Below are 26439 nucleotides of genomic sequence, written 5' to 3' on the forward strand. Positions count from 1 at the left end.
TTATAGCAAAAAAAGATTTACTTGAAAATGTAGAAAAGACAATACAAGTAGTTTGGGTCCCTTATATTCCAAACCCTCTACACTCAGTGTAAAACAGCATGTTGTCCAGCCCAGAGTTGTAGTGATTTCAGCCAGGATGAATGGGTGTTTCACCAATGATTCCCTGACTTGAGCTCTGGTCAAGGAATGGGGAGCAGCATGCTGCTGATGCAAGGGCAGGAAACTCCCTCTGCAGGAAAGATCTTCTTGACCCTTCTCAGCTTCTGCTCAAGTGCTTCTGCACTCAAAAAAAAAGGACAGATCAGTTTTATTTATATCCCCATTAGCTCCCAGAGCAGCAGATACACAGGACCAAAACAGAGAGAGAAGACTTGAGGAGAAAAAGGTAGGCAATCAGTACAGGTATTTGTGACAGAACAGATTGTTTTCAGATATGCAGTTTGTGACTATTCAACGTGCTAAGTGAGGAGTCTCCGGGAACACTGAAGTATTGACACGCAGACTGTCAGGCACTGTGGGTCTGTGCAGAGTGTGACTGCTCCCATCCTCTCCCTCTGCCAGGGTCAGACTGGTCCAGATACTGCAGTTGCAGTCACTGAGACTGGGCAAGTTAATTTCTGCATCAATCCTGTCTAAAGGCACAGGGCCAGGAAAAAAAGGAAAAAGGCAGCTCTATGTCTGAATACATTCATTACCAGGCCAGGCCCAGCAGCACTTGAAGAACATAGGGCTGAGCCACTTGGACCTGCAAGAAAGTCAAGAAACACAGCTCATTAGAGGAGGGTTTCATTCAGCTATCCCAGTGCTTGAAGTTGTCTATGCAGTTCCCACATGTTTTGTCTTTCTTCTGCCTAACCTCAGACACAGGGAGCATTCCCTGGGTACATGAATGAATGGTATGTAGAGAAATGAAGCAATTGAGTCAAACACTTCAGGGAGAGGATTTTCTCAGCCATCAAGAGAAAGACAAGACAGGCCCCAGCTAAAAAGCTTTGCTACAGCATGAATTCCAGGTGGGAGTGGAACCATGCAGGAAGCTTGGCAATCCTGGTGCAAGGCTGGAAGCCCTGTGATGGGTCAGCAGCCAAAAACGTGGTCTTCTGATCCTTCTCCACTCCCAGCTGACATATATCCAGAGATTTTTGCAGAGGTGTACAACGGCACCACTACAGCTTCCACCTGCCTTCAGCAACTGAGCTCCAACTGGAGAGCTGCACATCCACTAGATGCTTCAGACAACACAGGGTCTGCCAAAAGGCCCTTCCTGGCCCACTCCATAGACTCCTATAACCCACCCAGTGGATCACAGTCTCAGTAACCAGCTGTGCTTACAGCTGCTGAGAACTTGTTTAAAATCCTCTTCACAGCAATAAAAGTCACTGCCTTTTCCAATGTTTTGAGCCTTGCCTTCAGCTCACTGCCCCTGCTATCCCCCAGCACCTCCCTCCCCCACACTAAGCCACTGCAGGTGACAACCGTGGCATGCAGACAGGCATTCCAATAGTCCTTGTCCTTCCAGCCCCAGGCCTCTGACAAACTGTGAGCTCCCTCCAGCAGCCTTGCCATTGTACTGCAGGCACTCTGTGCACCAAACACAGAGGGAACTCAAACCTCAGCTAATTTTTCCCAGTTTTCCTGGTCCCTTTGCAGTCCTGGGATGGAAGCTGGCTGCTGGCCTCTGTTTTTCCTGCTCTATTTCTATGTAGCTTGTGGCCAAGAGATGCTCCAGGTGGAGCATGAAGGGAAGAGCCCCTTTGCTCCTCCATTTCCCAGGGAGCTGCAATTGCTGTTTGCCCTCGTGCCTCCTCCTTACCGAGTCATTTGGGCTACGCATCCTCAGCGGTGACGGCTCGAGTGCCCCTGTTCAGAGATGTTCACGGAATAGGAATTGAACTGGAGTGAGAAGCAGAGGGACAGCATTAGGGGAGCACTGCCTGGGACACTGGTCACATCATAGCCCTTCTGCTGTGGACTTTTCTTTGGGCATCTCAATCAGCCCCTCTCAGGGTCTCCCCTCCGTCTGGCACTTCCAAAGAATACAGTCGTGATGCCAAGACCAGCAAACCCAAACCCGTCACCCAGGAGCTAAGAAATCGAGTGCTACTTGTGGAAGCCTCCTCTCTCCTGCCCCTGGGCAGGGCAGCTCCACATGTCCCAGAGGGGCCATGGCTTGGCAGAGGAAATGCCCCAGCTCACCTGCTGGATTTCCTGCATTGCCAGTCGTATGGAAGAGCGGAGACGAGGGATGGCTTGTTGTCTGGTCTCTCTAGAGCTTGAATTTGTCCTACTCTTGTCCCGGGTCTGTTGGTTTTGGAAATTCTTGCTCCTTCTGAGCCACGGCAGAGTAGGTTTGCTGATGGAAGGCATGAAGGGACAGGACTGCTTCTGTGGAAGGGTCTCTTCTTTGCCTGCTGGTGAACTCAGTATGGGGTACTCCAGATTTTCATAATCCAAATTCTCATTACTTTTCTGAGGAAAGGAAGAGTGGATTCAGCAGTGGTTTGCAAACCCTCCAAACAAACAGCACAACAAAGAGGAATACACAGCTGTGTCCACTGCTGACATACAGGGGTCAGGGGGTGTTATCCACCTGACAGTGCCTCTCCCCCACCCCAGGACTCCCCAGCTAATAGCATTTCCCAGTGACTGCAGAAGCAGCCAAGCCACTTGGCCAGAATGGGACACCCCCCAACAGGAAAACAAAAGAGACATGCTGCTGCTGTCACTCCATCCACTCAAGGCACAGTCCCCCATCTCCTCTTCCCACTGCAGATCCTTGGCATTCACCTGCCCACAGGGAACAGTGAGTATCTCCATGAAGGGCTGGATGCCCACGATCTGGTGGTACCGAACCAGTGCGGTGAGCGAGGCATGAGCCTGGTGCTCCCCCAGGATGACGTAGCGTGTGTTGGGCTGCACCTGGATCATGTAGTGTCTGCAGCGGCCTTGGCCCCTGGGGACACGCACAGACAAGAACAGTCATGGCACAGGGCTGCAGCATCTCTCCAGCACCTGGTTCCTGCTTCCTCCAGTTGTGGTCTCCAGAGGCCAGACGTGGGACCAGTACCCACAGCAACAAGTACCAAACAGGGGCAGGAGATGTGCTGTGCACTAACACGCTGTGCTTGTAGGTGCTGCAGGAGCAACAACCTCAGTGCTTCTTCCAACCTGGTTTGTGCACTCAGTCATATAGTACAGGATCTCTACCCTTGGAGCACAGTACCCCACCCAAAACCAGGTATATTTTTTGGCAAGAGACAAACTCTGCAGTGCCCTATCTGCTGCTACAAACTGTCTGAGGCATCCAAAACAGAAGAGGCTGAGCATCCTTACTGGACTCCTGTGTGGAGCAGGCCATCTCCTCCGGTCAAGCAGAATCGCAGAATCACAGAATTCTAGAATTCTATGATTGTAAAATTCCAAGATCATAGAATTTCATGAAGTGCTAAGTTTCATAGAACCACAACATCATTTAGATTGGAAAAGACCTTTAAGATTCTTGAGTCCAACCACTAACTCAGCACTGCCAAGTCCACCACTAAACCATGTCCCCAAGTGTCACATCTATGTATCTTTTAAATATCTCCAGAGATGATGACTCCACTCTGCCCTTTGCACCCTCTTCTGGTGCTTGACAGCCCTTTCCATGAAGAAATCCCCCCTGATGTCCAACCTGAACCTACCCTAGCACAGCCTGAGGCTATGTCTTCTTGTCCTGTTGCCAGTTGCCTGAGAGGAGAGGCTGATCCCCACCTTGCTACAACCTCCTCTCAGGTACTTGTAGAAAGCCATAAGGTCTTCTCTGAGCCTTCTCTGCAAGGCTCATTACCTACCTGTATGTCAAGATGTAGCCTGGTTGGCTCTGGCTAATCCGAACAAGGAAGCAACCCAAAGGCTTAACATGCAGCAAGTTTTCAGCTTCCCTGGAATCAGGAAAGAGATTTTCAGTGGAGAGTGAGCAGATGCCTTGTCACACAGCAGGGATTCCCATCCTATCTCATGTGCTACCAGCATAGTGTTCCCACTCCAAGGGAGTAGCCAGCACCTACCCTGTGAGTTCCTAGCTAAAGGTTTCCTGACTCGGGCTTGGTGGTGCAAGAGGCATTAGGGGGCTGAGGAGGCACAATGCTCTCAGCAAAAGCTCCTCCAAGCAGGGCTGCTCCAAACCTGCTCCAGCAGTTTGACTAGTGCAATAGCAACAGCTGCCTTCCAGCACAGAGCATGTGACAAAGCATTGCTGAGATGAGGGGTCTGTGCCTGTGTCCATTTCCTATGTGCCAGGGCTGAAGAAGTCGGGATGCAGTGGGACAGGGGGTAAGCCCAGTGCCCTGGAAAAACACCAACTTGGATTACACCAGTCTGGCTCTCTAACTTCCTGCTGGAAGGAGGTCTTCCCCCTCTCTGCCCAACAGACAAAGCTCTGCTTTGTGCTTGTCATGTGCCTTGCTCCAGGCTAAAGGTGACAGCAAATCACCAGTGTAATTCAGGATTGCTCTATTTCATGAGGCTGAGTTTACACTGCTGTACGGAGACTTTATTGTCCACTTAAGCATCAGTGTCTTTAGTCCTCCATTGTGAAGTGCTCATAGCTACCCTATATATGAATTTAGACAGTTTTGTCTTCCAGGCACTAGTTCCTCTCCTGCATTCTTCCATGTATGGACAAAAGCATTAATGCAGGTTAAGGCATCGATAATTATCTTTAAAAGGAAAAAAGAAATGCAGCTACCAGGGAGTTGTCAGCTATTGTAGTGTCCTTTACTAAGCTAATGTGCTGTGTAATAGTCTGTGAGTAAAGGTTCACACTGATAATCTGACGAAATTCAGGCACCTGTGATCTAATAAGACTGAAAGAGAGTTGCAGTTTTAACAGAAAAAAAGTTAGAAATTGGAACAAGATGATGAGGGTGTTCAAGTGACAGCTTGAATAGCAACACCAAAACAAAAATCCCACTAATTTTGGGATACTGGCAGTTAGCAAGCATGGAGAACCATAGATTAATTTGCACACAGGTGAGACTATACTGCCATCCTGTTCACTGGCACAACCAGTATTTCTGATTATCACAGTGCTTGGAAAGTAGTGCCTGGCTCAGCCAAGAGATTGAAATGTGAGGCAGACGCAGTAGCAAAACTTCAAGCATTTAAATAAAGGTTTTTGCAAAAAAGCTTTAGAGTTCACAGTCTTGTAATCAACTCTGTAAGAAAGATGGGCATTGTGGATGTCTCTCCCAGCTTAAGGAGAAGTAAATTCCACCTATGCTGCACCTTTCTTGGATGGGCAGAGGTATCAACAAAAAACCGTCCTTTTCCTCGCTGGGGGGCCTCTGGAGGAATTTTGCCATGGGGTTCTCACTAAAGCCCCATTTTAATATTTTTTTAAACAATTGTACACTGAATTCTATATTCTCCTGTTGTAAACTGAGGTTTCCTCCTGACCTAGACTGAGATACAAAAACAGTCATAATGAGTCAGACCAAAAGTCCATCTTCATGTCTCTGCAAATGGTCCACAGCAGGGTATAATGCATGTGTGCATTTCCTTTCCCATTACTTTACAAGCCTCCCTTCCCCACACAGGATCTGTATTGAGGCACCCAGAATGGACTTATTTCCTATGACTTTCCACAGCCTTTCCTTGGACCTATGTAAAATTTCAGCATTTGCATCCTGTAACAGGGACTTCCAAGCTTCCTCCTCAGGGTTTGACACTCACAGATTAAAAGGGAAAGGTCACTCCCATTCCTCAAGGAAGTAAAGCCTGGCAAATCCAACCTATGCAGTCCTCGTAAGGACACGGTGGCTTCTGCCTACCTGTCACAGCCCAAGCTGCAGCCACTGTGTCCAGTGTACTCACCTCCTGCTGATCATCCCATGCAGCCAGCTTGGAAAGGCCCCATCATCCTGCACGACCTTCTCGGCCTGTGTCTCTCTGAACCAGCGGAGAGTTGCTCCTCTCTTGACTTTCCTCATTTCTGCTTCTCCTCCAGTGTGTTCCTCTGTTCCCAGAACAGGGTGAGGTACAGAAGGGTCCAAGAAGTTATCAAAAGGAGTGGACTGAAAGTGGGGACAGACAAAGTTGGCATGAAAGCAAGGTCAAAGGCAGGGGGTCTTTGAAGGCATCACTTTGGTAGGTGATCCCATTCCTGAGTCCCTTAAGACAAGATCAGTTGCAAACTATCAAACACTGCTCTCAGTTTCTCAAAGGTCCTGACCATGCTTTTTAACTAACAACAGTAGGAAAGGACTCACACTTCTCATAACAAAAGTGACAACATTCTCCTGGGACCACATGCAGGAGAACATGTACATGCAGAAGGCAGATGGAGCAGGGAACCAGCACATCGGGCTAAGGGGCCCCAAAACTACCTCTTTTAGTTTGCTGCGTGGCCGTGGCACTGGTAGCTGTTGTGACTTATCAGAAGGATGGGGATTAGGCTGAGGGTGCCTCTTCCGTGGCATGGGAACTGGAAAGTGGCTTCTTTCTGCAACAAGAGGAAATAAGTGGGTGAAATCTATCATCCAAGATTCATCCTCCATATCCCCAGGACAGGGACAGTCTCTGCTGCACAAAGTATGTGTAAAAGACACAGCCTGGCATTCCTTCCAGCAGAGTCAGGCAAACAACCTTCATGATGCTGCTTCTGCTCCCCACAGACCGAGCTACACTTTCAAAGAGCAGAAATGTCAGCACCTCCCTGCCCATCATCACACTGATGGAGACCCCAGCCCCAGGAGAGCCAAGGGCAGGCCACCATCCCCTGGAGCTTACAGCACTTCACGGTGATCATCACACCAGTGGCCACACACGGGGGCAGTGGAAGTGGGAGAAACTCACTCTGGGCCTCTGCTTCCAGGGCCAGCTGCTGTCTTCTTTCTCTCTCTGCCAAATTCTGCAGACTCTGTGCTTGAGCTCTCAGCTCAGCCACCAATTTTACGTAACTCTTCTTGCATCTGAATCCCCTATAAACTGTTTAGAGAAAAGCTGTGGTTAGAAAAAAAAAAAGTGCTGTTCATGCCTTAGTCACTCTCTCAGGGAAGAACATCAGGTAATATTCTTTTACCCAGGGCAAAGCCCTCGACACTTGAATCATGTTAATAAAGAGCAATGGAAACTCTACTGTGAGCAAGCGGTCAAAACCATGTGAGAACTGTCTTCTACTCTCTAAGTTTCCAGATCACAGATTTATAGAAATCCAACTACAGATCTAAGCCCTCATCTCTAATGCCAAGGCACTGAACACCTGAAAAACAGAGTCTCACAGAAGGGCCTGTTAACCCTCTATCTCCCTGGTACCCTTCAGACACCATGAAGGAGACAGGATTTCCTTGGTGTCAGTCCCCAGGATAACCTTTACCACAAGCAGTTATCCCAGGGTTCCTCAGGAGCATTATAGACACTGCATGATCCCTCCTACTCTACCAGGTATTAAAGCACATGAACTGAAAGCTGCACTCTCTCATTTCCTACTACCCACACATCTTCCCCATGGATGAGAACAATGCACAGCATGTGACAGTCTGATGTTTGTCACACTGTATGGTGCACATCTGGAAGCTGCTAAGATGCTTCAGCAGTGCAACAACCCATACAGAAGAGAACTACGACAGAGAGGGACTAGGCAGGGTGACAGCCTCCTCCTCCTCCTCCTCCTCCTCCTCTTCCTCTTCCTGGTTGCACTTTCCCCATGGACCCTGTGCAAAGGGAAGTGCCAAACTGCCCACAGCCACTCTGGAGAAACAGGCTGCCAGAGCAGATGCTACGTGGAAAGGAAAGAAAAAAAACAAGCCAGACCAAGACTTCATCCTCTTTGAAAGCAGGAATGAGATCTGCTTCACTCATTTCCCTCTGCTCAGTTCAACAAAACTCACAAACAACCCGTTACTCCAGAGGACAGTCAGCCAGATTTCAGGACGAAGCCAAATCACATGCCTGCCCTGCTCAGCTCTCCTGAGCACATGCTTTCCCTTTCCAAGTCTCACGCTGTCTGAGGGCTCTCCCTGACTGAGGATGAGCACTGAGGGCGTGAGCATTTGCAATAAGCACTTTGACTTCACACGGCCTTGATGTGGAGATAGCACCTGCCCTACCCTTCTGTCATCTGTAAAGGTGCAGAAGCGGAGTAGGGACTGCAGAAAAGGTTCTCCTTCCCTTGGTCTGAGATCAGAGTTGAGGGACTCTCCCCTTCCAGTGCTCACCTTTCTGTATGACAACTGCTGCTCTTTCCAGTCGCTCCACACACTTTGCCAGCTGTTCCTGATGCCAATATTTAAAGAAAAGTCGTGACTTTCTGTGAAGTTGGGAAGAGAAAGATGCAGGGAGAAACCCTATTTATATAAAATGGCATACATCATCCTTTGGACAGGCCTTTCCTACAGCCATAAAGTTCTCCCTGAACAGAACCAGGTAACAGACTACATGCATGAAGTCTCTGCAGTTTAGGCTCCCCACTTCCAGCAAGAATGACCCACACGTACCCACATATCCAGCCTTTCAGCTCTGTACTTTGCAGTATCTCCAAGCAACTGAAAAAGAGGAAAATAGTAAAATAAATAACTTTCCCCCCAAAGCGAACACGATATAGCCAGTGTTTTTAGGTGCATAAGGGGGAAGAAAAATGCCTCAGCAATTCTCAACAGTCAGTAACTTGTTGTCAGTCTGTCTATCTTGAGGCACAGCTAGTATCACATTTGAGAACGTCAGCAAAGGGGTTCCCAGAGGCAGATTTCCTTCAACTCCCTGGGAGGCAATTCCGCAGAGCCTATTTTATTCTTAGAACTGTTCTTCCTCATTTCGTTTTTAAGCCGTTTGAAGGACAAAAGTTGCAAGGTCGGCACACCAAGACTTCCGGGAGAAAGTCTGTTTCCAATTCCAGTTTCATTTTGCAGACTCTAGTGACAAAATGTGGGTCACTCGGAAAGATTCCCTGACACTTGGAACTGAAAGCACTACTGTAGTTGCACCACACAGACAGCTTCCTCCCTCTGCCTGCAAATCCAGGCTGTGAAATCATAGTGACACTTTTTGCTAATATCTCACACAGCAAAGCAGAAGTGGTTCTACTTCTATCTCAGCCAGCTTCCACAGTGGCACAATCCAAATCCACAGGAATTTTTTTCTCAAATGCATCCTATGTTTTTTGTGTCTGAAAACACACCACGCTGCCTGTTTACAATCACCTCTCTCCCATCTACGAGATTCTCTTGTGATCTCATTTTGTTTGCAATTATTATTCAGAACTGTCAGGAAGTTCAAGGAAGCACTGTGAAGGCTGGAGGAGCTACTGCCAGGAGAGAACTGTTCCAGGAGATCATTCAAATCCTTTTCTTAAATTACTAAAAAAAAAACAAACCTCCTCAGCTGGCTGCCTTACATGTTTCATTCTCACTATCGATCACAACTGACACTGGCAGGAAGAAGGGACTGGGAAAGTGGAAAAGAGGAGGTGGGGAGCTGCTGCCCTAGATGTAGGAAGGAGAAAGCTGACAGGATAAGACTCTGTCCCTCTGCAGAGATGGAAGGACATTTACACATGTAAGGAATGGTCAGGTTCTGAAAGTGCTGAGGGTATATTTTGCCTGTAGACATACAAAATACATGGACTAGACACATCCTCTCTACCCTGGGAGACATTCAGTGATGTCTGCTTGTTCAGCATTGTCTTTATTTTCTTCTCCCATGAAGCCATCAGGAAAAATCTAGAGAGGCCCTGCCACACTCAGTTCAGTGGGTAGCCTTGACCACTATTGTCACTCCCTAAATAAAGTATCTTGGCCACTTTTCATTCCACAAAATAGCAAGGCTTTATGATAATTGAATGGAATTGCTACATAACAATTCAAGAAATATTTCATTGATCATTGTACCAAATGCTTTTTAAACATTAAATGTCCTTGCCTGGGATCTTTGTTCCCCACCACCAAAAAGACCCATCCTCTTTTTGTCCCTTTTACTTGGTTTGCTATGCTACTCTGAGAGTAGGAGCATCTGAAGAACAAACTAGACTGCACACAACAAAGTAAGTGTTCCTACCTTTCTTTTGTGAGGGAAACACCAGGTTTAACTAGAAGAATTCCATATCTGTGGAAAACAAACCCATACAGACATGTAAGAGCCATATCCCCGATATGCTGAGCTGACCCATGACAGCAAACAACAATAAATCACTGTCTTTTTCACTCAGCCTCCCACAGCAAACAATCCCGTGATCTCAGACAACATGAACTTTAAAGAGGCTGTTTTACTCCTTGCCCATATCTGGTTATCAAGGTTGATTCCCTAATAATACCTAAGAAGGAACATTTAGAGGTTTTAACAAACCTCTCAGCAAATTCCTCAAAGAAGGGTCTCCAGGAGAAACCATCTCTTCGGATACGGATTATCTCCAGCAGTCCATTGTACCGGAGCTGAAAAGCACCACAGAGAGGATCCGAGAAACAAAGAGAAAACAGGCCATTAGGACATCAGTTTGTTCCTTTGCAGTCAGAAATTGCTTCATTCGGCCTTAAACTTCTCCAGTTCAAAATGAAAAAGTTTTTTTCTGAAAATGTTTCCTTGGTTAGAGACTGAATTTACCACATCCTGTAACTCTGATGATTAATCACTCTGAGTTAGAAGTTGGAAACCATAAAAACCAATGACTGAAATAACTTCACCTTCCAGCCATGGGTACTGCTTTGCCTCTGTCCCTTAGAGGATAGCTTTTTATTTCCAAATCTGGGCAAAGAAGTACTCTGAGGCATGGATGAACTTCCTCTTAATCCTATCCTTTCTTATATACATTAAACAGGCCACTGAGCTTTCTGAACTCTTCTAATCATTTTCAGTTTTCTTTAAAGCATCTAGACCTCAGGCCTGACACAATATCCAAATACAGTCATATCAGTGCATTTCAACTCCTATCAAAGCAATCCCATCTTGGCTCCTATTCAGAGTTGGCCTGGCTGATGGGTGAGAACAGTCTCCTCTGGAAAGCATTTTTTCTGGAGTACTGTCTGTACCAGTCATCATCCAGGAGGAGATGCAAAGGTGAATCCTAGTGCCTGAAAAGCAGATCTCCTTGCATTTATGGAAAAGAAATGGGAGAGGACTAAGATTGCAAAATCTGGACCTAGCAGTCTGTGTCATAAAACAACCAAGTGCTTAGAACATTCACATGTATATAAAGTGTGGTCACTCTTCCTCTTGCAAGGGGAGACTCAGATGAGTCAGCTTCCACAGCCTTTTGCTGGGGTCTGCCCTCCCACTGAGACACGGGAGAGGTACCTGTGAAGGACAAAACGCTGCTTTTCCTCACCTGCAGCAGCACCATCTGGTTGTCTACCACACCCGGCTCCTTCTGGCTGTTGGGCTTTACGCAGCGCACAAAGTGTGGGTTGGCAGAATACAACCTCTCCATGAGCACCATCAGGGAATGCTGCCAAGGGCACAGGAAGATCAACAGTCCATCAAGCCAAAACACTGCCAGAGCCTGACATGCCATACCCTGCAGCGGGAACCATTTTCTCACCCCACAGCAACCTCCTGGGCTCTGACAACAACCTGGTCAGCCCCACCATGATCAGCCGTGCTTGGCACCCAGGAAAACCCCTGTTTACACCATGCATAGCAGTCTGGAAGCTCCAATGAAAACATCACTGCACTCATCTCACGGGGCACTGCAGGGCAGCAATACCGTACCCGGAACTGAGCTCCAACAGATTGTTTCCGTGTGCTGTTGAACTTGTCTGCTCCTGGTATGACCTGAAACCACACCAAAACAAAAGATCAGCCTTGGAAAAAGTGCTTGATTGATGGACGAAGAGCTCTGCTGGAAGGCAGATTGCAAAAAGGAGAGAGAATGGATTTCTGGCGAGGGAAGACAAGTTGAACAGCAGAAGCAAGCAGAAAACACAGGAAAAAACAAAGGAGAAATTGCTGCAAGCTGATTGCGGTCTGCTTTTATTTTAAACCCATTTCTGTCTGCTCTTTTTCAGCCAGTTTCTCAAACAATATGACTGTGGTAACCATGCCAACATTCATCAATTGCCACATAGACCCGAAGTTCAATACCTTGGCTTTCATATGAGGCATCAGTGTCCCCGTCCTGGAAACAGTGGCTGGAAGAACAGAGACAATAGTTAATTTTGTATCTTGGCTTGCAATCAACCATGTCTAAACATTCAAACCTCACTTCACACACAAGCCTCCTTACAAATACTGAATCACAGACAAGGCATTACGTTTCACCATGTAAAAATACAAGGAAAGAATTAGAAAAAGGAAGAAGAAAATGCAAATGTATGAAGCCTACAATATTATCTTCTGTCACTGAGAAGACAAGGCAATCAGGTTATTAGACAAACCTAAATGACTTTCAAAAGAAAGATCATCAGCAGGCATCTAGCAATGCAGAAAAAAGCAGTGCAGATAGCAAATGGGAAGCTTCCTTACAGCAGTCAGGTTATTTAAAGTCAGATTAAAAATACAGGGAAGTTGAATTTACTGAGGGATCTAATAACAGTCTCTCACACCCTTGATGCAATGGTTTCACATGAATCATAAAACCACAGAACGGTTGAGGCTAGAAGGGTCCTCTGGAGTTCACCTGAGCAGACCCCTTTGTTGAGCAGGCCCACCTAGAGCCATCACCCAGGACTGGACAACCAACCTGAAGTTATTTCTGATGTTTATGAACTTTGAAAGAGTTGGGATTAGGCTAAGTAGCTTCAGTAACAGTGAGAAACAAGAAAGACAGTCCTGAGCAGAAGAGTTGAAAAACACAGTGGAGAATAGAAATGAAATCCATCAGTTTCTTGTAAATCCCAAGGACTGAAGGGGACAAAAAAATTATAAAATTTTTGTTTAGCCAGCCAACTTCCAAGGAAACATCCACCTGACCTTTCTTTAAATTTTTACTTTCATAGAAGCCGTGGAAATCTGAGGGCTTATTGATAACTGGAAAAAGGGAGTGTAGTGGTAGGAAAAAAATAATGCACTACTTCAGAGTTTTTTAACAATTTGTACCTGAAAAAGAAAACGTATTTGAAAGGAGTAATCTTTACACTCATTGCCTGGGTTTTACAAGACTCCGTTTTCAATGTGAACAGGTACAAGCTATGACCTTGACCAGCTTCATTTCTAGACAAGAACAGAGCAAATGGAAAAGGCCGGTGGCAACAGTCCTGCACAGGCCCTGGAGAAGATAGGAAGGCATCTTAGCAGTGACTAATTCTCTGGAAGAGGATACAACCTACCCTGCTATCCATGCAGGGGGAATATACAACTCCCATAGCTCAGTATACGCCAGCAGCCCACTCCAAGCTGCAGCATTCCCAGAGTCTCCCAGAGGCTGCCAGCTGTGAAACACGCTCTTAGAACATGAGCCTGATCCCCACACTTAACTCTTGCCCAGGTGGGTCCTGGTTCATGATGCATGTGCAAAGGGACTTGCCTGTGAACAGCGCACTGAGCAAGGGGGTGATGCTGTTGATGAAGAGCCCACGAACGTTGGCTGGCAAGGTGTCTCTGTTCTTCTCTAGAAAGCCCCTGGCATCATATTGCACCTGGGGAAAGGGCAGCAAGTCACTAAAGACAGCAGTGAAAGCCACCCCTACAGCTCCCCAGGAGCAAGTCTTCAACTGAATGTACTCTGGCTTCCACATGAATTCTGTAAATACATATGGACCCCATCCAGATGTCAATCCTGAGGAACAAATCCCTGCAGATGGCAGAGGCATTAGAACCACAGGAATGCAGCATAACATTGAAACATGCACCTTTGCTTGCTCTCCTTTCCTTGATTATAAAGTTTCATTTACTTTTGGGTTCGCTTCACTCTTCTTGCTCTCCCTCTCTTCCCCTTGAATAGGCTTCCACCCTGTTGTCATGCACCCCCTTGTTTCCATTGCTCCCTTCTTTTTTCATCTCTAGCCTGCCACTCTCCTTTCCATGTTAAATGTTAATTTTTGTAATAATGAACATCACAAACAATAGCTTAGTCAACAGTGGTGAGATTAGATTACTAAACTACATATTGCAATTACCTGAATTGTCATATCTGCTCCTGTTCAAAAAATTATCTCCAATCAATACAACTTATCTGGACCAAAGCTTTCAAAATTGGTGGCAGTAAAGTTACATGCATTAGTACTAAATCTCAAGTTGCTTAGAAACCATTGAATGTATAAATAACTGCCTCCACTTTCAAAACATTAATTACCCGGCTGTTTGCACAGTGTTCCTAAGTGTTTGCAATAAAATAGTCACTGCTATGCTGTGGAAACCAACAGGTAAAGGCACAGCCGTTATCCTGTCCTTTAGGAGTGCACAGTGGACTGTGCATTTATAAAGTACTTTTATAAAGAACTGTTTTAGGACTAGAGTTCTAACAGAATGATTATTTCTAACACCCTACACTTCCCAGAAGTCGTCCCACTTTCCTCAGGGGTCCTCTCTTCCTGTACGGAAATCCCACAGAATTGTAGGAGGCAAGCTGTGGGAACACATCACTTCTGTTATTATCATCGTCAGACCATACACTCCTTAACATCAAAGCCTTTTCTGTCAGGCAACACTTCCCCTCCAACACACACTACAACAGCATTCTTCTTGCAAACCGTACATACTTTCCCAGCATAGTGAGTGACGCTGAAGCTCAAAACACAGCCTCGGGCTGGCTGGAAGTGTAAATTGCCTTTGAAGCTGCTATTTAGTTTATCCACAAAGGTCTTATCAGTTGCCTGCAAGAAAGCAGATTTCATAATCAAAGGATCAGGCTGCAACAGAGACCTGATCAGGCCACAGAGAAACAAAGCAAAGTGTTGGAAGTGTCCTTGGCTGTGCAACAGTCTTCTGTTGTACCTTCTGATTCCTCACAGGGATGCCAATACCATTAGACTGTCCCTGATCTCGATGTCCTGCCTCATCAGTCACACACAAGGACACCTCTGTTCATCTTGCTCTTTAAAGTGCACTCCAACCTCAGAGCCCTCTCTGCAGCCCAGATATTCATTTCTACATCCCCCCACAATACTTTGTCTTCCTCCTGTCTCATGCATACCTGAGGGAATGCACTCTGCTCATCCAGAAGAGATAGTAGCCCAAGTGGCTTGGCCAGGAGCAGATTCTGCAGGAAAGGAGACACATGACACATACCTAAAGCCACATATAGAGCATCCACTCTCACCCTCACCACCCTTTGAAGACGTCCTTCCCAGGTGCATCTCCTCCCCATGACAGAAAGTGCAAGACTTCTTTCTTGGCTGGATGGAGCAATTATATTCTGTCAGTCCTCTCACTCACCAGAATAGGTTCATTATTGTTGAATGTGATAGTCTCCCAAGGCAGCCCTTCTTCCTTATAGGCAGCCTGCTCAATCTGGAAAATGTGCTGAAATAAAGAAAAAGGAGATTGGAGCACCCATCAGACTTGGCTAGACAACCCTGAACATCTTCCTTCCTGCCCTGAACAGAGCACAGAGGCGTTGTGCTCTCACCCACAGCATGAGAGGTCTAAGGTGAAACTGCTCTTCTGTGTGTCCCTCTGTAAGCCTGTCACTCACTGGTGGTGCTGCATAAAGCAGGAACACTTCTCAGAGTGTAAGTGTTCCTGCTCTGATGACTTTGATCACTGCTTGATCCTTCTACTTCTTCCTTCCCTGTCCTAGTGGCTCCCCTGCCACAGCAGAGAAAGTTGATGATCTCTATCCTGCTCCACTAATGGCTATTTCTGTCCTGCCAGGCAATAGATCTGTTGTTCCCCAAGCTCTCCTTCATGTGCTAGGTAGAGCAGTGCTCTGCTTTCTCTGTCACACAAGGTGAGATCACCCTCAGTACACTTACGTGGTTGAAGAAGTGTTGCAGCTGCTCATTGGCCAAGTTTATGCAAAGCTGTTCAAAACGGTTCACTGGAAAGTTTTCAAACCCAAAAATATCCAAGATGCCTAAAAGAGGGAAGAATACACAATGGAGCCTGCAGACTGTCCTTGCAGATTGCTGTGTACACCAACACACAACTAAATCTCCCATCACCCAGCTCTTGTGGCACAGGGAGAACCCAGCCGAGAGAAAGTCTTCCGTAAGACCCCTTGAAGAGTCAGTTAGGAGGAGACCCACTCCAGCCCTCAGCTTCTCTGCTAAGCCAGAGCGCCCCAGAACTACAGCCTCACAGTTGCTTCAGATCGCTGCCTGCTCAAAACTTCATGCTGCTGACACACATCTCTCCAGGATCATGGTTTTGATAATGGATCCCTGCACACAGTCTCAGTGAAAACTCATGCTGTGCCCATCCTTCACTGTGGCTGAGGGAAGCACATCTGAGAACAGAACAGGAGCAAGGCAGGCAGAACTCACCTATCTCCCTCAGCTCCACCTCAGGATCTACGTTCTCAGCCAGCAGCTCATTGATCTTGCGAACGATCCAGCCAAACACTCGGCCGTACACCATCTTAGCAATGGAGTCCCGGGCATCTGCACAGGGAGAACAACAACAGCTCGCTGAAGGGCTCACAGGAGAGCAGGGAAAACAGCACACAAACTGGCTCAGTGGACCCGGCTCTAGCAAAAATGTCTAGTAGTTTATGAAGCTATTTTAATAATCAGATAAACAATTGATATCTGTCTGATTGCCCCTGCTGTCTGTAAGCATAAAAAGAGCTCTTTAATTCCAAAATCTTCACAATCTTTCTGCAAGATCAGATGTGGCATATTAGGGCATTTTTGAGATCATCTAAAATGGGAAATTTCCTTTCCAAAAGAGTCATGCCACTTTCTAGAATATGCAGATACTTGCTTTCCCCTCTGAAGATCTACTGAGGATGGATCCCCTCACTGCTAAACCAAAGGAGAAGCTCCAAATTATACTTGGCAAATTGAATGGTTCTCTTCCTTCTAGCCCACAGTTGCCAAATGTTTAAACGCTGTGGGCAAGAGAGGGATACAAATGATGAAAAACTTGCTGACATTCTAAGAAGGAGACCAAATCAACATGATCTATTGCATGATGGAGACGTGTGTTTTATTGCCTAGAGAAAATTTGGAAAACAGAACTAGCTATTTCCCCGTTTTCATTTTTTTCTTTCATCTGTTTTTAGCAATAATCTAGAAGTTCTGAGACTTCATGCCTTTATACTTAATTTTTAAAATATTTTGTTTTATCTTAACATTTTGGTCTGGATTATCTTGGATTATTTTCTTGTTTTATTGAAGGGGAAAAGAACACTTTGCACTTGCTTACTTTACCATACTCTGTTTTCATCTCACTCTGTTCCTGATACTATGGTATCTCATTGTTTCTCAAGGTTGTTTGTCCATCTACTGCCTAGAGCTCTGCACACTGCCAGCACTCTGCAACAGGAGCCTTCCCCTCTTTTGTACAAATACCTAGAGTTCCCTTCTAGTCTGGACTGAGGAAGAAAGCAAAGCTAATTCCTTAGTTTCTCATTGAACCTCTGCAGCCTGCTGGAGATCAAACAAAAGCAGCATTCATGGTCTTACATGTGGGCAAGAGACTAAACATATAAACATCAGTACACTTGCCTCTGTGCGAGAGGAATGAAAGGGCACAGAAGGACATCTTTGTTCCCAACAAGTTGCACATGTGTGGGGATACCCTTCCGTCAAGTACGGGTCAGTCCTTCTAGCCAGCACATCTGCAATTCGTTATGTTTCCTACCTTCTGCCTGCTGCTGGGTGTGAAAACGCTGAATCTGCTCCCCTCGGGTCACTGACATCGTACAAACAAGACATTTTAACAGTTCATCTTCCTGGACTCCAAACTGGCCCTGGGAAAGAGGAAATAGATGAGGAGAATCAATTGTAAACCCTTTTTGTACTCGTGGGGTTTGTATCTGTCTGTGTGTTGTCGGGGTCATGATTTGGGTTCAGGCCTTTGAGTCCCACTGTAAGGTAAGTGTTACTGTTGGCATCTCACAGCACCAGGGTCAGATGTGGGCTCTGAGATCTGCATTATCCTTGCAGTGACCAAGCTCACCCTCATTCTCTTTGAAACACTTTTTGTGTTGCTCTCCCAATGCTGCCACTTTTCACCTTTTTCGGGAGCCATGCCAGTCCCTGCTGAGAGGTTTAATGATTTATTGAACAGCACCACATGCAGGTGACTGTGCAGGTGCTGAAGCATCTGAGCTTCAGCTCAGTCACATGAACCCATGAGAGGCAGGAAACAAAGGGAACTCAGACATACTGAACCCCTTAGTGATTTAACAGGAATTCCCCTCCTGTGGGCAAAAAACAAGGAGCAAAATTTCAGAAGTAAGATAAAAAGAAGTTGGCTGCTGAAAAGACACAGGTGGTTGTTTCAAGTATTGTGTAGGAGGGAAACAGGCAAAGAGATGGGAGTGAAACCAAAGACCAAGAGTGCTGGGATTTCAAATAGGTCAAAATAAAAGGACATAGAAGTGGGAGAAATATGTTACATTTTACTGTTCTGTGTTGTTAACAAAGCAGGATAATGTATTCATCCCATATAATAAAAATGGGATGGTCCTGGGAAATATATACTTCTTAATCTGTGATAATATGATGTGAAATAATAGAAAGTTTAATTATGGATAACCAATTAAAAATTATAGCAGGTAATGTGGTATCCTTGGACAAGATCCAATGCAAACACAGAACTCATGTACAGATACTGCACACCTGAATTTCTCTGAGGCATCACCACACTCAGTAACACATAACATTTAGTTTTTAAAAGCTTGTACTGTATGAAGCCAACAAGGCACATGTTGACTATGTAAGATACTGGCTCTAGGCACACAAGAACCAGAAGCTGGGAAGCATCTCTTTGGGAATGAATAGCAGTGAACACAAACACAGTCATGGGGTCATACTCTGCACTTCTGGGAAAAAATTCTTTGTTCTTTAGAGGCAGAAACACCCTTGGCCATCTCCGGCAGGAGCAGCTCCTACAGTCACACTGCCAGCGGGAAGCAGCATCACATCCATAAGGTTTCTGCCAACTCTTCTCGTGACTCACCGCTGCAGCTTTCAGCCATCCCTGGGAAGCTTCGCTGACTTTTACAGGCCCATTGCTCTCCTCAGGATCAAAAGTCACATTGCCCAGAGACAGCACACCAGCCAAGATAGTCTGCATGTCCACTTGCTCCTAAAACACAAAAGAAAGGTGACTGAAACCTACCAGCAGATAACATGTACAATATGGAGGCCCCAGAAGTTAAGAGGGTTAAGGGAAGAGGCACAGACAACCTGTGGAAAAAGGCTCTACACAAGGACTGGAAGACTCAGGTGATCTGGAAGTAACGTAGAAAATCTAGAGGAAAGAAACAGGGCTGAGCCTCAAAAGAGCAGCTAGAAAGAAACCCTATGCCTGCAGGAAGCACAGATGGAAATTAAGTAACTCTAGAACTGACCTGTTCCTGGAAGCCCACCATGTCAAGGGCATTGCACACCTCTTGGTATTTGTCCTTCCAGCGCTGAGCTACATCCTGAGTACCAAATTGTCCACTTATGTACCTGAGAAAGTGCATATCCCACACAAAACTGTCACCCAATCAGTACTGTAAGTCAGTCCTACCCCAAGGGAATACAGCACATCAGCAATAGTGGAGACTCGAAGAGAAAAGCAACTTTTCCAAGGTAATATAGCAGAGACCCCAGACCTCCCAGTTTCCACTATGACCCATAAGATTTCTTCACATAGCTCCATTCAGATCCCACTGCAGCTACCATTCATCCATGGATAAAGCCCCAGGGCAGAGGCACAGTCTCCATTATGCTGTTCTCCCCTTCATTACCCATCATGAAGACTAAACTGGGGTCTGCCTTTCAAATACCTGTAGAGTGAAGGATCCAGTAACCCATACATCTCCTTCTGCTCTGAAGACAGTCCAGCAAACATGTAGTAGAAGATATGGAAATTCCTCTCCCCAGCATCTTGCTGCACCACCCGTGACTTCTCTAACAGGTACTCACTCAGCTTTGCACCTCGCACTGCACACAAAAAGGTGACAGGGTGGTGAACTGGGGGACATGAAGCTGCTTGAGCTGTCCCACATCTCTTCTTTGGTGATAAGAGCACAGCCCTGTCTAAATTAACCTCCTTGTGTCCAAGACCCTCTAGGCTGCCCGGCACACTGGAAATGGATTTCTCCATGCTTCTGTGATCTTAGAGATTCTGCTCACCTCCTTTAGCAGCAACAAAGGCTTCTGACACAATAAGTATTACTGATACTAAGCCTGAATTGTTACCCCCTTATCCTTCCTGTCCGCTCTGTCCAAACCCAGGCCTTATCCAAGAGAGGTTGCTGTAAGATTTTACTTAATTGCAGACCCTTCCCACAGGGCATCAGGAGCCAAAATTTTACCCTCCACAAGCTTTGGCTACCCAGTCCCCTCCCTCCAGTTCCTAACCACTCCCCAAACTAGCAACTGCCCTTTACTTCACCTGTATTTTTCTGGAAACGCAGCTGTATGTATTTTCCAAAGCGGCTGCTGTTGTCATTCATCACAGTCTGGGCATTGCCAAAAGCTTCAAGCAATGGATTCACCTAAAACAAGCCAGGAAGCAGAACAAGCATTCTTCAAATTAAGCGATCAAATCTAACTTGCTTGGAAAAGTTTAATTTTAGCATTTGCTATTCAGCACTCAGCTGGAAAAGGATGAATATCCTATTTTATCACAGCCTGGATAAAGGAATTCAAAGGGGCAAATATAATGAAGATTAAGCAGCATGAGATTAACAAAAATAAGCACAATCAAACTGATTGGGTCTTAGTAAGACCACTGAATCATTTGTTAAAAGATAAGGTTGGTATAACAAATCTCCACACAGTATCTGACATGGTAGCACTAGATAATTTGACTGCTACAATATAGCAATAAGCAAGGTCAGCATGGCACTCAGTTAATGTGTGACATCTTAGCTACTGGAATTTGTAGATACAAGGACAATGAATTACAAAGAAAATAAGAGAACAACCAGACCAGCTTGCTGAACTGTATGCAAAGAAGGTGAAATGATAATTTTTTTGTATTTGAGGAAAGAATGCCTGTCAGCTGCAAGAATGATGCCTCAGGGTACATGCTGGGCAGCCTGTTGAACACAGCTTTAAGGCACAACATTGTAATCCCAAAGGGCTAATTTAGTTCCTTGGATATATCTACAGGAACCAAGTAAGATGCATATTATTTCTTCACCATCACCTCTAGTCTTTCTAAGGGCAGCTCATCTGGGCTGAAGGGAGTGTTATTTCCAGCGGAGGAACTGCAGGCTGCCTCCAGGCAAACACAGCTATCCTGCTTCTGGAACCTGCTCAGGTCAGAAGCAGCCTGGCAATGTGGCCCAAGCCAGCTCTAAGCAGAGACAGCAGGTGTAGCAATATCACATTCTCACAACAGAGCACAAGCATTCACCTTTGATCCACCATGGACGATGCCGCACCGAAATTAACATGCCACTCCAGAGCCCAGAGCATGGCATGAGGTATTGGGTTTACATGTCAATATTTTGGTAGCAGGAGGGGCTAAAGGGTGACTTCTGTGAGATGGTGCTAGACACTTTGCCCACATCCAAGAGAGCCAATGCTAGCTGGCTCCAAGACAGACCTGCCACTGGCCAAGGCTGAGCCCACCAGCGATAGTAGCAGCGCCTCTGAGATAAAAACTGCAGCTGGAAGAGAGGAGTGACAATGTGTGAGAGGAACAGCTCTGCAGGCACCAAGGTCAGTGAAGTAGGAAAGGGAGGAGGTGCTCCAGGCACCAGAGCTGAGATTCCCCTGCAGCCCAAAGTGCAGAGCATGGTGAGGCAGCTGTGCCCCTGCAGTCCATGGAGGTCCAGCGGGGAGCAGAGATCCACCTGCAGCCCATAGAGGACCCCACACCAGAGTAGGTGGATGCCTGAAGGAGACTGTGACCTTATGGGAAGCCCATGATGGAGCAGACTCCTGCTGGGACCTGTGGCCTGTAGAGAGAGGAGCTCACGCTTGAGCAGCTTTGTTGGCAGGACTTGTGACCCTGTGGGGGACTCGTGCTGGAGCAGCCTGTTCCTGAAGGATTGCATCCCATGGAACACACCCACACTGGAGCAGTCTGTTCCTGAAGGACTGTCTTTTGTGGGAGGAAGCCCACGTCGGAGCAGGGGATGAGCATGAGGAGGAAGACAGTAGCACAGATAATGTGCACAGAAGAGAGCACAACCCCCATTCCCCATCTGCCTGTGCTGCTGGAGAAATTCAATTCAATTCAATTCTTCAGATCAAAGAGACAAATATGTTTCAAAAAGAATAAGCAAGGGTATATGAAAAGAGCAAAGATGGCAGTTAGCCAGTTATCAGGTATCTTCCTGACAGTATAAGTACCCAAGTAAACGTTACTGAAGGCTGTGTGGATTCTCCATGCCTGTGTACCATTAAATCAAGACTTCATTTTTCCATTGAAATTCCTTGTTTTACCTGAAACAGGAAACGATTTGGAAAAATGCCACTAATCCCTTGTAACAGAGAACACGATAAATTATTGCAATAGTTTTCTATAATTTAAGAAACATCCCCAGCAAACAGAATTACTGACCCTTCCAATTTGTCATCAGCTATTTCACCATTCTTATCTACTATTTTCTTATGTGTCTTACGTATCGTTCCCTGATTTCCAGTGGTGATTCATCAGCAGGCTTCCTAAGCCTCCCTAAGTTGTCTTGCAGCAGTGCTGCTTCTCCATGTTCAAGCACCACCCTGTAATGACCTACCTGAAGGATCTGCTGCTCCAGCTGCAAGTTGCCTTTGCATAGGTTCATTATCTGCTGCAACAATAGCTTCGCACTCTCTGTCTTCCCTGCACCACTCTCTCCACTGCCAAGAAAAAGCAGAAGAGATTCCAGCGGCTGCAAAGTATAGTTGTTTTGCCCCTTATGGCCTAAGTGCCCTCAGTGCTACTGTGTCTCTGTAGCAGAGAGTGCTCTCGACAAGTTTCACAACTTTTTCAGCAAAATTGCAAGTGTGAGTACAACCCATATACCGCAGCTTTACACTGGGTGTCCCACAAGATCCTGGTCCCTTCTCCCCAGGGGAATTTTCCCCCATCTGCAAGGGAGTACAGATATACCCCTTGCTGTCACTTCTGGATGGGGTACACCAGACACACCATTTGTTCTGCTTCTTAAGAAAGCTGAATCTATCTTCTGGAAAACAAACTCCTTCAAAAATCATCTGATACATCAACTGCCTCATCTATGCTGGAGTCAACAGCTTCCTGTTCCTCCAAAGGGATTTGCCCTACCCATATCACATCCACAACTGAATACTGATCTGGAGTGGCAGTCTCAAATCTCAGGTGCTTCACACATCCATGTGCCTCAGTTGGCTGACACCACAGGCAGACAGGTACAGAGCTGCCTGTACCCCTACAGCGTCAGCACTGCACGTCACCCTGCTGACACACATCCACGGTGCCTCCGCCTCCAAGTCAAACAACCAGCACTTGGAAAGCACAGTTTGCCTTGTCCTGGCATAGAGAACATATGATCAGTGAGACAACGTGTCCCTGACTGATAACAACACATCAGCTGAGAACTTCAGCATACGCATGGCGAAAAAAAATGAATGCAGGAAATGCTGGAAGTATCCTTGAGGGCAGGTCTCCATCTCCACAGCCGACCTTTGAGCTTGTGGCATGGCTTTACTGCTTTGTAGCTCCTAGTGGCTCTGTGCTTGGGATCAAGTATGTGTCACAGGTAGGATGGAAACCTTGAATACTAGAGCACATACCTGATCTCAAGCACAGCTCAGACCAGCACCATCCAAATAAGCATAAACAAAGCAAAACCAGTTTGCCAGTTGAGAACATGCCATCCAGACAATGCCTCTGCTTGGTATGTCAGATTTATTTTTGTTTCCCATAACTTCCTTCCTCTACAAGAGAACTATCAGTCAGCACTCCTAAGGTTCAGGCTTGTCCTTGGACCCTCCAACAAGCACAACAGCTTCAGCAGGGCCTGCAAGTGCTATCCAGCTGCAGGTGTGTAACTGCTCCAGGCTGTGAAGAAAAGCAAAGTCATCTTCAGGTGACCCAAGTGCTGTTATACAGCATGCTCAGGCTATGACTAATGTCCATTGGGATTGGGAAGGTAAGAGGAGCCAGTAGAATTCCTGGCTCAGGACAACTCAGTAGCCGTGAACACCTGTCATGTGGGAGCAGCTGCTTTGTCTAACATCAACCTCTGAAACATGCCATGCAGACCTCCCAGACTAAGCTGGAGACCCTAAAGAGACTACAAAGAACAGTAGAGCCTGGTGTGCCCTTGTGCTGTTTTGACGAACTGTGGTCTAGGAGGAGTGACCTTCTCCTCCTCCACGTCTACCCCAACTCTGCTCAGGTCAGGTAATCTTGTTACTGAGTGTTTCACCACTGATAAGAGAGCAAAACCATGAACTTCCTGTGATAGCAACACACAGACCAGTTGGTAGGGTTGCAAGATGCACAAGAATACACCAAACTCTCATCTCTGAGACCACAAACTGCTGGCATAAAACAATCAGAGCAACGACCTCTTGGTAAAAGCTCACAGGTTCTTGTCTTCCACATCCCAAGGCAAATATGATGATTGTTCTTCATCCCCAAGAGCCCTACCAGCAGTGCCTCTTGCACGTGCTGACTCCACAGCCACCACTTCCTGAGAGCAATTCACATAAAACGGCCTGCAGGCTATAGAAATGAATGGGGCTCGAGTGACCCTCAAGGTCAGCTCCCAGCCCCATCAAAACACTCAGCAGTGATTCAGCAATTCATTTCCACACTATGTAGACTGAAAGTACTGACAAAATGGCCAGAAGCACCATAAAAAAAAGGGAGTATTAAATCAAACACGCAATTAACATTTTAACTAAGATGACATTTAAACTGTTCTCTACAACACCCAGAAGTGGCAGTTTGTGCTTTGAGCCTTTCTGTTCGCTGTTTGAGGCTTTTTCTGCTAGTGGATGCTGTTTGAGGCTTTCTCTGCTAGCGGATGCTACCTGCTGCCCTGCAGAGTTTCAGCAGAACAATAGTGACATCATGGAGTGAAATGCTCGTGATACTGAAACACTCTTTGGTTAGAACAACATTTTTTCCCCCCACTTCTAGCACACAGCACTGCCCATGACAATGGGATTCTCCCCAACACTCAGGGAGCAAAAAAGCATATTTAATTCCTCCTGCTTCTTTGATCATGTATGGGAAGCTCCACTCTGTGAAAACAGGTTCCTTCCACTGTGTATAACCTTTATACAGCAGTTACTGAGACAGTTGTGTTGCCAGAGGAGAGTACTTAGTGACTTTCCCCGGAGCTGGTTAAATCTTTCCAAAGGCACGTCCCTCCAAAAGCGAACCTGACATATTCAGCGTCGTGGCCAGCATCGCTGGCCAAGCTGCTCCAGGAAAGCCAGCTTTGTTTGCCACACACCTCTGCCGCGACCTGGAAAGAGGTCGGGATGAGGGATGCGCTGCCAGCGCAGACGGATTTTGACTCGCTAACATTACCGGAGACGAGCTTCACCTGAACCTTCGGCGGGCAGATCCCAGCGAGAGCCCGGGGGTCGCCACCCGGCCTCTCACCGCTGCCCGCCCCCGGGGACCCCCGGCCGCCCCTCACCTGACGAGGATGCACTGGTTGCGGGGCCCGCCGCCCCGCCGGCCCAGCATGGCGTGGTAGGCGCGGCCGGCCACGGCGAAGATGTGGGGCGGCAGCGAGTCGGTCTGGAGGCGCTGGTACCGCTCGGAGACCTGCGGGGAAGCGGCGGTGGACAGGCGTGAGCGGCCGGGGGCCGGCGGGGCGCGGCGGGGGACGCGGCGCTCACCTCTCTGCCGTACAGCGGCAGCGGCTGGAAGGGGTTCACGGCGATGAGGATGTCCCCGACGTCGGTCTGTGGGAAGGGGGAGAGCGAGTCAGCCGGGAGCCTCCCGCCGCCCCGCGCCCCGCAGCGCGGCACTCACATAGATGTGCTGGCTGAGGAAGCGCTCCCGCAGCCCGGACAGCAGCGCCGCCTCGTCCAGCTCCGACAGCGCCGCCAGGTCTCCGGCCCTGCCCGACAGGGGGCACCGCTCCCCCAGCGACACCATCGCTACTCCCGGAGCCGCCGGACCGCCAGCCACCCACTCCACTCCACTCCACTCCTCTCTTCTCTTCCCTTCCTTTCCCTCCCCGGCCCGCTCCTCCCCGCCGCGCTCCGCCCCGGGACCGCCCGCCGGGGCGGGGCCGCCGTTTGAATGCGGGGCGGCGGGGGCGGCAGGTAACGGGCGGCGGGGGCGGCGGGGGCGGCGGGGGCGGCGGGGGCGGGGGGGGGGGTCATCCCACTGAGCCTTGTGCTCAGGGCGGGGCTACCACCAAAGTCAAGCTGAGCCCAAGGGCCTCATCCTGCCCAGCACCTTTACACAGGTGGAGACCACGCCGGTGTCCCGCCGCCCCCGCCGCCGTCCCGCCGCCCCCGCCGCCCCCGCCGCCGTCCC

The 26439-nt window shown here is 47.4% G+C and overlaps 2 protein-coding genes across 3 annotated transcripts in view; one reads left to right on the plus strand and one right to left on the minus strand.

Moving 5' to 3' along the window:
- LOC113981854 (myosin-IIIb-like) lies at positions 1–26181 on the minus strand. The gene is made up of 30 exons (XM_027709506.1): positions 25927–26181; positions 25791–25856; positions 25586–25716; positions 22703–22805; positions 20404–20506; positions 19793–19949; positions 19370–19472; positions 18976–19104; positions 17653–17761; positions 16332–16448; positions 15822–15922; positions 15283–15369; positions 15041–15106; positions 14607–14720; positions 13433–13544; positions 12052–12098; positions 11680–11742; positions 11297–11416; positions 10321–10406; positions 10033–10080; positions 8478–8525; positions 8199–8290; positions 6838–6969; positions 6369–6484; positions 5857–6056; positions 3834–3923; positions 2788–2953; positions 2197–2469; positions 1814–1893; positions 1–632 (listed from the first exon to the last, which is right to left on the minus strand). Exons 1-29 carry the CDS (start codon positions 26050–26052, stop codon positions 1837–1839), a joined length of 3162 nt encoding a protein of 1053 aa, XP_027565307.1. The 5' UTR covers positions 26053–26181; the 3' UTR covers positions 1–632; positions 1814–1836.
- Positions 26182–26187: 6 nt separating this feature from the next.
- The window catches only part of ARHGEF39 (Rho guanine nucleotide exchange factor 39), a 16361-nt gene continuing 16109 nt past the window's right edge, over positions 26188–26439 (plus strand). The window contains exon 1 of one of the 2 annotated variants that reach the window (XM_027709507.1): positions 26188–26222. The gene's annotated coding sequence lies outside the window, so the exon portion shown is untranslated. The remainder of the gene's footprint in view (positions 26223–26439) is intronic. The other variant, XM_027709508.1, reaches the window with a different exon arrangement.

The sequence above is a fragment of the Neopelma chrysocephalum genome, unplaced genomic scaffold (genome assembly GCF_003984885.1).
Source record: "Neopelma chrysocephalum unplaced genomic scaffold, ASM398488v2 Primary Assembly neopelma1_96780, whole genome shotgun sequence".
NCBI lineage: Eukaryota > Metazoa > Chordata > Aves > Passeriformes > Pipridae > Neopelma > Neopelma chrysocephalum.

Bases quoted from the DNA above. Each gene is read 5' to 3' on its own strand.
- LOC113981854 (XM_027709506.1), bottom strand. From the start codon at position 26,052: ATGGTGTCGCTGGGGGAGCGGTGCCCCCTGTCGGGCAGGGCCGGAGAC. The intron at 15,923-16,331 runs GTGAGTTCTGCC...TCCCTCTTTTAG, and splicing joins GGTGGAGCTGAGGGAGATAG to GCATCTTGGATATTTTTGGG. The intron at 6,970-8,198 runs GTGAGCACTGGA...TTCTCTAAACAG, and splicing joins AGCAGTTGTCATACAGAAAG to TTTATAGGGGATTCAGATGC.